This window comes from Dreissena polymorpha, chromosome 11 (genome assembly GCF_020536995.1).
Source record: "Dreissena polymorpha isolate Duluth1 chromosome 11, UMN_Dpol_1.0, whole genome shotgun sequence".
Classification (NCBI taxonomy): Eukaryota; Metazoa; Mollusca; class Bivalvia; order Myida; family Dreissenidae; genus Dreissena; species Dreissena polymorpha.
The window spans coordinates 24,062,801-24,076,240 of NC_068365.1; the positions used below are offsets into that span (position 1 = coordinate 24,062,801).

General features: G+C 37.2%; 3 protein-coding genes and 1 long non-coding RNA gene across 13 annotated transcripts in view; 3 read left to right on the plus strand and 1 right to left on the minus strand.

The window, feature by feature from the left end:
* The window catches only part of LOC127850214 (protein still life, isoform SIF type 1-like), a 353,922-nt gene that overhangs the window by 132,633 nt on the left and 207,849 nt on the right, over positions 1-13,440 (plus strand). The window lies entirely within an intron of this gene.
* LOC127850221 (osteopetrosis-associated transmembrane protein 1-like) overlaps positions 1-13,440 on the plus strand; it is a 256,800-nt gene that overhangs the window by 15,545 nt on the left and 227,815 nt on the right. The window lies entirely within an intron of this gene.
* Positions 5,298-7,139, plus strand: LOC127850225 (zinc finger protein 2-like). Its single transcript, XM_052383097.1, has 3 exons — positions 5,298-5,407; positions 6,066-6,241; positions 6,610-7,139. Exons 1-3 carry the CDS (start codon positions 5,384-5,386, stop codon positions 6,707-6,709), a joined length of 300 nt encoding a protein of 99 aa, XP_052239057.1. The 5' UTR covers positions 5,298-5,383; the 3' UTR covers positions 6,710-7,139.
* LOC127850231 (uncharacterized) lies at positions 7,385-9,360 on the minus strand. The gene is made up of 3 exons (XR_008035145.1): positions 9,305-9,360; positions 8,663-8,711; positions 7,385-8,300 (listed from the first exon to the last, which is right to left on the minus strand). It is a non-coding gene; the product is annotated as an uncharacterized LOC127850231 (long non-coding RNA).

The window sequence follows — 13,440 nt, forward strand, 5'->3', positions numbered from 1 at the left end:
TGGGCTATAAATTAAGGCCCTTATAGAGATGAAAAGTTTTATCTTATGTTGATGCAGCTGGAGTTTCACTTGATGTTTATTTCCATACAAGTTTTAGCTTTTTCCCAAGCGAAATAGTGGAGTTTTCCATTTTGAAACTGACACATTTTGAAAAATGACTTGCAATCCGAGTTTAATTTAGTTAAGTTAATTTAATTAAATTAATGCATCATACCTAAAGATGTATCAATATGCTGTATAGAAATATGCTGTTTATTACTGTGTATACTTATTAAAAGGGGCCTTTTCATAGATTTTTTGCATGTATTGAAGTTTGTCATTAAATGCTTTATATTTATAAATGTAAACATTGGGTCTTAAAGGGATCTTTTCACGCTTTGGTAAATTGACAAAATTGAAAAAAGTTGTTTCAGATTCGCAAATTTTCGTTTTAGTTATGATATTTGTGAGGAAACGGTAATACTGAACATTTACCATGGTCTAATATAGCCATTATATGCATCTTTTGACGATTTTAAAACCTAAAAATTATAAAGCGTTGCAACGCGAAACGATTGAATAATTTGGAGAGTTCTGTTTTTGTCGTTAAATTTTGTGAAACTACGAAGATTGCTTATATAAGGTATAAAATACGTTCAACATATGTACACGGCGGAATAGCTCCGTAGGCTAAAGCGTTTTTACTTCAGGACTCTGGCAGGACTCCAGGGGTCACTGGTTCGAAACCTGGTCCGGGCAATGTTGTTTTCCTTTTTTTAATTTTATTCTTGATTTTTTACTGGAGCTTTTACGATCCAATGTTAACATTTATCGATATAAAACATTTAATGAATAAGTTAAAAAATGCCAAAATCTGTGAAAAGGCCCCTTTAAAATCTCCAGTAAAAAACAAGAATACAATTTAAGAATTTAAAAAAGTAACCCTCAACCCGGCTCGAACCATTGACCCCTGGAGCCATGGAGCAAAAGTCTACCGCTCTATCCACTAGACCATCCGCTCTCAAAGCAAGTCTAATGGTTTTTTTACTATATGTATGTAATCCTCGTAGTGTCAAAAAATACAAAGACAACAACAGAATTCTCCAAATTATTCAATCGTTTCGCGTTGCAATGCTGTATAATTTTCAAGTTTTAAAATCGTCAAAAGATGCACATTATGGATAATTTGAAGCATGGTAAATGTTCAGTATTACTGTTTCCTCACAAAGGAAGATTTGCGAAAATGAAACAATTTTTTTCAATTTTGTCAATTTACCAAAGCGTGAAAAGGCCCCTTTAAGACTACAACTTGTGCTTTAAAAATGATAATGATTTTTTCATGTATTACTATTGCTGCTACTTCTACTACTTCTACTACTACTACTACTACTACTACTACTACTACTACTGCTGCTGCTGCTGCAACTACTACTACTGCTGCTGCTACTACTACTACTCCTACTATAACTACTACTACTACTACTACTACTACTACTACTACTACTACTACTACTACTACTACTACTACTACTACTACAATACTATAATAAAAACTACTACTACTCAATTTGTAAATTCTTCTAAGTGCCAATTCTTTCGCTATTGATGCAGCTGTTTCTACTGTTACTGCTGGTATAACTAACACCTCTTTAATGACAGCTGCTGTTGATATTGCTTCTGCAATTTGTTTTACCATCGCAAATTCTTCTATAACTAAAACTTCTGCTACTTCAGTTTCTATTACGGTAAAGTACCAATGATGTTGCTATAGCTGCTGTATCTACTGCTACTACTTACTTAAACTTCTCCTACGACAGCTGTTATTGCTATTGCAGCTGCAGTCTCTTTCTCTTTCGCTTCTTCTAATATTACTAATACTTCTACTACTACTGCTGCTCTCGCTGCAAAATACTGCTGCTGTTACTTTCGCTTCTAGTTTAACTATTGTTGCTCATAGTACTATTGTGTTTTTTTAACTGTTTCATACAGGATTGGGACGTGGATGAGCAAATGTTCTCGATTTTGAAACTACATTTACAGGGCTTTACTATGCATACGGCGTTTTGACTTGAATGTTCTTACGACCGCATGTTTATTAACATTTGAACCGAGCAAGATTAACACAATTTATTTTAAAAACAACGTATACTTACAAAAACAACATATCATATTGATCACATTACAAGAACATATACATATTAAATATAATGTATAATGGAATCTTTAAACTCCTAAGCTCAAATACTCGGGAGCACGCATCAAACGCGCTGTCGCGCTGTCACGCCGGGCCACTGTATGAGTTCCCATAGGATAATGTCACACCACTCGCAATGTTGTCTTATGATACGATTGATTTTTAAATAATTGCTGTGCAAATGAGCCGCTTTAATGGAATGTTTTGTTTCAATGAAGTCTCTTCTATATGAGCGTTCTGTCTAGGCGGAAAGTGCCGTCTCTAATTAGCCTGTGCAGGCTGAACAAGCTAATCTATGGACGTTAGAAAACGCACGTGCTTTAAGCTCGTTTTTCCTCGTACGCGGCTCATATACATGTTGTCACTTGTGTTCTTGTTGCTAAGCAGACCGGCGCTTGGTATTGTTAATTTATCCGGCTGTATCAGAACAAGCCCTTTCTGAGTCTCCAACCTTCCACCCCCCCTATCCGTTGTGGAACGTCCTTATAACAAGGTCACGGCTTCGTATTTATATACGTGAATGTGGAATCGTCCTTCAGGAAACACGGAATGTTTGGTCCGACACCATTTTCCGATATCATATACAAAAGCTTGTTGAGAGTGATATCGCAAGTAATATTTTAGTTTGATAACATGAAAGATTACGGCGAAATGTCCGTCTGCGCTGCTTTTGGCCTTATATATCGTTTGACCTTGACCTTTCCGCGCCCATGGTTTCCATCTGGATTCGCCAACGGCGCAGAACGCTTTAACGAAGCGTCAATTCCGCGGAACTGAATCAAATTCGGGAACAGGTCATCCGGGGTCGCGTTGAGCATTGTGATACATTTTGAGGTGTCGCTTTGGTATCCAGAGTCGAGTCGTTTGCTTTTTCGCGCTGGAATTGATAATACATCAGAGGAAGACACGTGGCTCCCGGTCTGTAAAGTCGCGAACGAGGTGCTCGCAAAGGGGCTACTGACCTCATCGTCTTCCGAGTAACAAGTGTCGCTTTCTGAGTTACAATGCCCACTGACTGCCAACAGCATCAAATCTGGTGTGATTTCAGAAGCACTGCTTCCACAACTAGTAGCGTCTCTTCCACACGCAGTAGCGTCTCTGTTCATTTCTCCCATCGGTACATATCCGCAGCTGTCAACCGTCACAACCGGCATCTTACCCACATGACCTTCATCATTACTTCCCTGAACACGTGTGTTTTCAGTAGTCGCTATCTCACCAGTTTGTTCATGCGTTTCAAATGCCAGATTTTCATACACTTTAGCAGAGTAATCACATGTTTCAACGAGTGCCACTTTACCTGGGTGTACATAAAAATTGCTGTTGTCTAAATCACCTCTGTCAACACAATTTACCGGAGTTGAAACACCGGAACATAATGATACCGAACACAGTCTTTCTGAAGAACCCGATTTTCCAATTATTTTTAAACTTTCTTTTTGAATACCACCACCAGGCGTTTTCAAGTGATTTTGATCAAATTTCCTAAATCCATGGTCCACCTTTTGAACTGTGTTCATATAACAGTTGCTCTCTATTGCATCATCAATTGGTTCCCCAACATGCGTGATATAACAAGCAGGTTCGTCATAGTCATTCTCGCGACAACACATTTTGTGAGCAATGTCCTTCGCTTCTTTTACAGCCACAGCATCCGCCACGTCCGACTGCGTAGATTTCGCTGACAGCGGATATTTCACGATGGCTTCATTCTTCAACTTATTCTTGTTTAAAGCTAAACCGTGCACTTTAAGCCTGTCTAAGCTGTTCATTACACCTGCACTTCTACCCTGCGACATTACAACAGGTTTATGAGCATCTAAATGCGAACTTGAGCCATTAGTCTCGATGGGGTGTGATGTTTCCTTAATGCTGTTGTAAACCCCGGACTGTCTTAACTCCCTTAGGTCAATCGGCAGGGGGCGCTGCTTCAACCGTCGGATGGACTTAGGAATGCTGGGAAGGGGTCTGTCGACCCTGATCTTGTTGTAGAACGTCGTCATCTTACGGGAGAGGGCGTGTTTGAAACCTGAGTTCTCATCGGTCCGGCAGCCTACGTTTACTTCGTCATCTTTCGGCTGATTCTTACGACGGAAACGTCTAAAGTACAGATATTAATATAAGCGTCCGTGTCACAAGTTTAGAGAAAATATACGTGAATTGCCTGTTGAATTTCTACCTAATACATCAAAGTGTAAAATATTTGTGTCTGATGTTTATGTATAAGTGTAAAGAACAAAGACATGAACCGCATTCCAGACGATCAGATACTTACACTTAGCAACAAAGGTAAACGCTTAATTTAATATAATTTATTAACGGATACTAAAATTTAATTAACCGCCATTGTGATTGGTTACCTGACAATGCAGAACGCCAGACAGGATATGAGGGCGAGGACAATGAGACCGGAAGTGACTGCAACACCGACCACGACTGAAGTGAAGGACATCAAGTAGTTATATATCTACTGCTAAATGAATAAGTACACTAGCGTGTAATTGAACGAGCTCTTTATACCGGCACCGTGATACAATTAAACTCGCGACAAATATTGTGAACATGTGTTTTTTTATCTCTCTGATTTCTGATTTATATGGTAATTCTCGTCTGGAGGAAGTCTCTTATTATAATCAAAGAGCTGAAGGCACCGAATTTGTTTGCTGTTGTATAATCTTAGACGCAACTCAGTTTTCAAAATTATGTTATAATTTTTTATATCGCAAGTTTGAAATGACCACAACCCATTCAAATTTATAAAGAGTGTGTCTTAAAACACAGGTCGAGATGTGTGTTTTTTCCTAATCATTGATACAGCTAATCAGTGTGCACAAGCTAATCTCATGACATGCATTAAGCCCCGTTTTCCCTGAAAGCAGCAAATATGTACAGATTTCAATTATAAACACTAGACTGGCCAACGTTGTCTTACAATCTGTTATATACACACTATGTACTGTACCAGTGAGAACAGGCAGATGCGGTTGTTACAGCAGACGCTTTAAGCATTCGTCTGCTTAATTTTACTGCAGTTATCCACACAGACAGTCACGGGTTACGGTTCTTAACGTAGCTAAGTCCATACTGTTTTGCAAAATTGCGTCTCAATATTTGTGAGCTAACGCTCACAAATAAAAAATCAAGTTAAAGCGGAAAGTGTCGTCCCTAATACAGAGGGGGTAATCACGTGATGATCTAAAGGAAATCAAGATGGCGGCGTCCGTTCCGAAACAGGTATTTTTCGCCGTTTTATACTCTTTATTACTTTAATTTAATTATTAAATGCAGCTCACTTTCCAGCCAATACAGCAAGAAAGTGATTAGCGTTTATTTCGTAGTAATATTCGTTTTATATCTCGACTTTACCCTGTGCACAATTCCTTAGCGGGAGCCGTTCACCATGTAATTTGTGATCTTTGCTGGGTTTCACTTATTGAATTACTGTCCTGCATACACCTAGATGCATATTTATATTTTTAATCCGTATACGAGTATGCTGTTTATGTTTATAAAGCGGTCTGGTATGAGGTAGATGTCTTAAACCTGTCTTATACAGTTTTATTAACCAGAATCGTGCATGATCTAAATGGGTTCCAGATATGATATGATCACAAAGGGGTCCCGTTTTAAGGAAACAGCAAATCCTCATTTGATACTTATGTTTTAAGGTCATTTACGTCCCGGTATTCACACAGGTTGCAGCTATATATGCTTGTGTGTGTGCGCGCGCGCGCGTGCGTGCGTGTGTAAAGTGATGGGTATTTAGGCTTAAGGCAAAATTGTAATGTCACCCTTAGTTGTTGATTTATTTTGCTAGGTTTTGCTAGAAATATTTCATGTAATGTTAAGATGTAAACACGTAAAATAATAATGATCAAACCGAAATTTTCAGACGAATATGGCATCGACCTCAAGCCCTTCAAGCACGGCGCGTCTCTGCACTGAGTGTGGCCGACTGTTCAAATCAAGGATAGGCTACAGCCGTCATATCAGACAGCACAATGGACAAGCCCCATACCGGTGTTGTGGGAAAATGTTCTTTGACAAGGACAAGCTGAAAATGCACAGGTATTGCAGACCATCTCGATTTTACTTGTATTTAATAGATCTCGGTGTGTCTGTACCTTTTTATACATAACACAAGTTGTTATACATAAGACAAGTTGCTATCAACTCTATTACTATAAATACGTGTACCTCTTGTGAATATATTGTATGATGAATATCGATGATCGTTTTTCGTTGTTAAATGTCTATAAGCTTGTGAGCTTTGTATTCATAATTTAGAATCGATAATTATTAAAGTACAGTGAGTGGTATTCAAAGCATACGTTGTCACAAATGTATTCAGCTAGCGCACAAGCTATATAAGCCCGAGTTGTTGAAAATCCAACAATTTCTAACACGTTACATCTATCATTCTATTTTTTTTACAGAAATCATATTCACGGAGAGGCGGCCCGCGAGGCATGTTCACAGTGCGGGAAACTGTTTCGCCAACAGGTGAAAAAGCACGTGACTGTTACACAACGATAGTACAGGAAACTTTACCTGCGACACGTGTGGTTCACAGTACACGTCAAAACAGGGCCTACAAGACCACAAAGCTAGTCAGCACGAGGATCGTGCGGCGAATGCCTGCCAATGCGGTAAATAATACCGACACGCAACAAATCTGTACAGGCATACAAAATCAAAAAAGCACTTAACATATGTATCGAAACAGTTATAACTATGTATATGCTTTTTATGTTATTTTATGTGTATTTCCTCTTAATTAATTGATCTCACATATTTGGTCTAATGTTGTTGAAAATTGTTATATATACTTGATCTCTTATACATTGATTTATGTGATTTAAAGCTGTGATTTTATGTTAATCTCTTTTATATATTGATTTATGTGATTTGAACCTGTGATTTACTGTTATATTGTGCAATTGACAACCAATAATACTCAAATATTGTTTGGAGTCGATTTACTCTTCTTGTCTGAATTTAATGGATAATTTTATTCTGATCAGTGATCTGAAATTCTACCCATGGTGTATCATCTGTTTTTTTATAGTTTATAATATGTTTTGAATGAAGAAACGAATTAAAATAATAAGACATTACTTTTTTTCTTGATATATAACTTACACAGGGTGATTGCAAAATGATTTATTTTGTATACATGTAAATATATATTAAAAGTAGCACATAATACAATTAAGACAATTAATAAAGACAATGCGAATGCTAGTTTACACTGTTATAACACTTAAGAGGTCAACAAATTTGAAGTTAAAAGTAAGATGTAATTCCTGTTGTCTCCAAGATAGAGTTGAAATATCTTTGAAATAAAAATTATCACTAATGAATCAGTTTTGTCAATATCAGTGAAGTATACCCACGAAGGTATAAGTTATAAAATGGGCATCATTTGGAATAAGAGAAAATTATATTGGACGTTTCATTCTTTGGTGGGTGGAAACAATGAAGATGTGTGTTGACAGATCTAAATAAACCTATCAGATTCATAATTATCTAAGACTTTAAGCAGACAGACCTACAGTAAACACAGATTATAAACACCGTATGAAAACTGGTGTTTTGCATACAAAAAATGTAATACATATAAACGCCAAAATTAGGATGCACGGCCCGTTTCACTATATGTCAATGGTCAGTTAATTGTTAATAAAAATGGAAAAAATGGTACACTTACGTATTAATAAAGTCTTAATTAAAGATATAGAAATGTAAGTTGGTATACACATTTTACAATGTGGGGCTACTACTATATGTTCATGTGATAAACCTAGAATATACAAACACGGCAGTAACAATTGAACATGGTACATGTATGTCGATGCAAAAATAATGCACACTTTTATTTTTTAAGGCTTTTCACCAGCGTCACTTAAGTATTATTTAAATACTGTCACAGTCATTTTACTCTATGCCCATTATTTTGGTTGGCAGCATTTTGCTGTAGTTAGTTCGGGCCTTCTCCCAGCGCACCCAATAGCCCCTTTCTGAACAGCATTTCTTTCCGTGGCGACATGGTCAATTCTTTTCCGCCCAGGCAATCGCTTCCTTCCGGGCTAATCGCTTCCTTCCATGCTAATCGAACGCGTGGTCACTGTCATTATACATTAAAATAGGTATTAATTCATTATACGTTAAAAGGAGGATAAATGAAGTGCTAAATAAAATTAATGGCATATGCAACATGAACATTATTGGCAACTAACGTAAGTTTATTTCAGAAGATTTGATAAACTGTTGTAATGTATTGGTAGGCTGAAGAAACATTACTTAAACACTACATTTAAAGGTGGGTTAACACAATGCTTATTGTTCAGGCCGGTTAGCTCATTTCATGGACCGCTCGATAGCAAGTCAAGGGTTCGAGGTAGATCCAGCTCGGCACTTCATCCCGATATTAATGGTGATTATTAAATTAAGACAAATACCCTCTGTAACTAGTTCATACTTACATACCTTGCAGTTATTATTCTTGCGGAAGCCCTTTGGTAGGCCACACGTTTTCCTGTAAAAAAGTATTTTAAAAACCTTAAAGTCATGCGTAATTTTTAAATAAAAGGGAGCAGCATTCACAAGTTGTGTTTGGTTTTGATTAATTAGATCTGCTAAGTTTCGTTCTAGTTAACATGTATCTTGTCTAAATACTTCTATAGCGTTTACTTTTACACCAGAATGGCATTCAACGACCTCACGTTTTTCGGCTGAAATCGGGATCCCGTTGTGATCATCTCAAAAGCGGGACCCGTTTAGATCTTAAAACATTTTAAGTTCTTATTACTTGAAAAACGATTCGTACACATCTGTATTTTACCAAACACATTACGAAACATTCAAAGAATAGTCGTATATGGATTATAAATACAAATATGTCTCTATTTGTATGCAGAAGCGTTATTTCACAAGTGAAACCCAGCAAAGATCACAAATTACATGACGAATAGCTCCCGCTAAGGAATTGTGCACAGGGTAAAGTCGAGATATAAAACGAATATTACTACGAAATAAACGCTAATCACTTTCTTGCTGTATTGGCTGGAAAGTGAGCTGCATTTAATAATTAAATTAAAGTAATAAAGGGTATAAAACGGCGAAAAATACCTGTTTTGGAACGAACGCCGCCATCTTGATTTCCTTTAGATCATCACGTGATTACCCCATCTGTAATAAATCTGTGCAGACTGCACAGGCTTATATGCATTAAGATCGGTTTTCTCAGCTCGTATTCATTGACAAAGAAGATTTAGACTTATGAATATCCGTGTGTTCAGCCACAGCTGCCAGTTGCTTCGTTTATCTAGTTCAATCAATAAGTATGAAAACTCCGTTTATTGGTAAACAACGCTCAATCGTGCATTGTTACCAAAATACCATATATAAACTGTTATTAGTTCAGAGATCCGTATTATATTTATAATCAATAATTTAGTGATTACTATGATTGCGATTTTCTGCATATTTTTTAGTATTTTATAATAACGCTCCTGTAACGCTCCTGTATTGTACCAGATTCGTCAATCGCGTGTGGTCTAATACGAACACGCTCCTGTATTGTACCCGATTCGTCAAGCGCGTGTTCTCTAATACGAACACAAGTCGAAAACAATGCGGTATAGTATGATATACCATGAGCCTCTCTCTGGGAAAACGGGGTTTAATGCATCTCCGTAAATTGACGCCATATATTAGCCTGTGCAGCGCTCACTTGCCAACGAAGGACGACACTTTCCGCTTTTATTGTAGTCATTGTTTAAAGAAAATATCTCCTTCGTAAAATTACAAATAAGACGGAAAGTGTCGTCCCAGATTAGCCTGTGCGATTTGCACATGTAACCAGGTGTATTAAGCCCCGTTTTTCCACAGCGCGACTCATATTGTTTACATTCGTTTTGTGTCGCTACCGAAGCGGTCCATCTCACAATGAAACTCTAATTGAACTTAAGATTCAACGATACATCGGAAAATATCGCCAGGGGCTTAAAACACAAGAAAAATGACGTGATGTTATCACCATTTAATACTGAAAGCAAATTGGGTTAGACATAGCTTTTGTCTACACCGTGATTTTTTCATGTGAAACTTTCAAAATATAGTCAGCGATGATTTGAAATAGGAAAACAAATTTTTATTTTTGAAAACAACAACAACAACTATGTTTAACTTTGCTATGCTATCGCGAATTGTTATCGTATTTCAATAAGTAGTTTTGCAATGATACTGTTATTATTTAAATTGTTCCTTGCCAACAGACGGAAGATTAGTAAGAGTAACGTAAAGACCATGCCACGCCCGAATTCAATCTTCATTACATGTTCACCATCTATATATTTACTGACTAATGCATTAACTGATTGCTTTATTTAAATCTTGCTGAATTTTCAGACGCAAAAAAACCCGCTTTTATCCAGCACAAAGTTACGCATATAACGAACCTGCTTTCTTCCTAGACGTCTGCACGATTGGTACGGTTGACGTGGTAGTGACGTTAGCAGTAATGTTGGACAGCGCGATAAAGGTGTCCATAGTAGTGTCTGTTGTAATCGCAATACTAACGCTAGGTTCCGGTAGTTGACACGACAGAGTAAGTTTTGTACCGGTTTCTGAAATGGAAGAATAAATTTAACACTTCAAATCGCAATACCGTGGCACTTGCAAGCATCGAGATGACGCAGATAATATTAAATAGACTTAATTTCATCGATTGCCTTTATAAATCAACTGCCTTCTACATGTAATTCATGTAAATATATTAAAAGCAACAACAAAAACACTGCAAAAACAAAAACTAAACTACTAAGTCAACCACTTCCATCGCGATCAGAACAACCACTACCATATCAACATCATATCTACTATAAATCTCAGCCTATGATGTCAAAATTCAAGTAAAAAATGTATGAGCAACACCTATAAATACTTAAACATCTTACGAAAGCAATTAATTTGAAACGCGTGTTGAATTAAAGTATAACTATGCAAATGTTCCGCTCCGACCTGTTGAGCTTTGGCGCAAGTTTGATGAATATGTGTGTGTATTGGACATTCAACAAAGGTTTCTTTGTAAATTAACGATGACACTTTCATTGAAGTTAAATTAAATCAGTTAAATGAATGGTACACATATACTGTAGGTTGTCAGTCCATGTAGAAAATGACGCACTCTGTATATAAAATAAAACTAAAAAGCTTACGGTTATGCTGATTTCAAACAAAATGTTTCGTAAAAATCCAAATTTAATGCGTAATACCTATCTTTCATACGTCTGAAATTACAAAACAAGAGGGCCTGAAAGGCCCAAAGTCGCTCACCTGAGATAACAAGATATTATTGGGACAAATCTTCTGACCAAGTTTCACGAAGATCGGAAAATAAATGTGGCCTCTAGAGTGTTAACAAGGTTTTACTATAGCCATATAAGGAAAAATGCCCCGCCCCCTGGCAGCCATGTTTTTCAACCAACCGGCATCATTTTTGAACTCATCCAAGATATCATTGAGACCAATATTCTGACCAAATGTCATGAAGATTGGAAATATGGCGAGTGTTAACAAGGTTTTACCATAGCCATATAAGGAAAATAGCCCCGCCCCCGTGGTGGCCATGTTTTTCAACCAACCGGCAACATTTTTGAACTCGTCCAAGATATTACTGGGATGAATCTTCTGACCGAGTTTCATGAAGATCGGACTATAAATGTGGCCTCTAGAGTGTTAACAAGATTTTACTATAGCCTTATATAGCCATTTACGGAAAAATGCCCCGCCCCTTGGCGGCCATGTTTTTCAAGCAAACGTAACCATTTTCGAACTCATCCAAGATATCATTAAGACAAATCTTCTGACAATATTCCATCAAGATTGGACAATAAATGTGGCCTCTAGAGTGATAACAAGGTTTTACTATAGCCATTTAAGGAAAAATGCCCCCTTCCCCTGGCGGCCATGTTTTTCAACCAACCGGCATCATTTTCAAACTCGTCCAAGATATTATTGGGATGAATCTTCTGACCAAGTTTCATGAAGATTGGACAATAAATGTGGCCTCTAGAGTGTTAACAAGGTTTTACTATAGCCATTTAAGGAAAAATGCCCCGTCCCCTGGCGGCCATGTTTTTCAACCAACCGGCATCATTTTCAAACTCGTCCAAGATAGTATTGGGATGAATCTTCTGACCAAGTTTCATGAAGATTGGACAATAAATGTGGCCTCTAGAGTGTTAACAAGATTTTACAATTGCCATATATATAGCCATGTAAGGAAAAATGCCCCGCCTCTTGGCAGCCATGTTTTTCAAGCAAAGGTTACCATTTTTGAACTCATCCAAGATATCAGTGGGACAAATCTTCTGACCAAGTTTCATGAAGATCGGAAAATAAATGTGGCCTCCAGAGTGTTAACAAGGTTTTACTATAGCCAGATAAGGAAAAATGCCCCGCCCCCTGGCGGCTATGTTTTTCAACCAACCGGCATCATTTTCGAACTCGTCCAAGATATTATTGGGATGAATCTTCTGACCAAGTTTTATGAAGATAAGACGATAACTGTGGCCTCTAGAGTGTTAACAAGATTTTACTATAGCCATATATAGCCATATAAGGAAAAATGCCCCGCCCTTTGGCAGCCATGTTTTTCAAGCAAACGTAACCATTTTCGAACTCATCCAAGATATCATTGAAACCAATCTTCTGACCAAATTTCATAAAGATTGGACTATTAATGTGGACTCTAGAGAGTTAACAAGGCAAATGTTGACGCCGCACAACGGAAAACGGACGACGGACAAAAAGCGATAACAAAAGCTCACCATGAGCACGTTGTGCTCAGGTGAGCTAAAGAGGTTTTATTTTTAAGCTAAAAAATTGTTTGCATCTCTTAAATGTGTCGATCATTTGAACATTTGATTGGATTTTTCGGATGTGTTGGTTTTTATAATAAGATGGTTTTATCTTGGTTTAATAAGTGGTATAATTGAGAAAGCAATTGCTTTAACATAAAACTAAAATAATTTACACTTATCTGAAATACACGTCTTGAAGTTGCAAACGCCTTCGTATAAAATATTTTTTGTTGGGATGTCAAAGCTACTGGTACAGAATGTCGTTATTTGAGTTCACGCATTTTCTCATTTACTGCCTTTGATTTAATCTAAATTGCATCTCTGCACAGTTAAACAGCAAGTATCGCATATTTATTTTACACTTAATATTATTACATCTCACAAACATACGGTATACTC

What these genes read in the sequence shown, in the direction of transcription:
- LOC127850225 (XM_052383097.1), top strand. Translation starts at nt 5,384, where the DNA reads ATGGCGGCGTCCGTTCCGAAACAG. An exon ending in CGGCGTCCGTTCCGAAACAG is followed by an intron (nt 5,408 to 6,065) that starts GTATTTTTCGCC and finishes CGAAATTTTCAG; the next exon opens with ACGAATATGGCATCGACCTC. An exon ending in GACAAGCTGAAAATGCACAG is followed by an intron (nt 6,242 to 6,609) that starts GTATTGCAGACC and finishes TTTTTTTTACAG; the next exon opens with AAATCATATTCACGGAGAGG.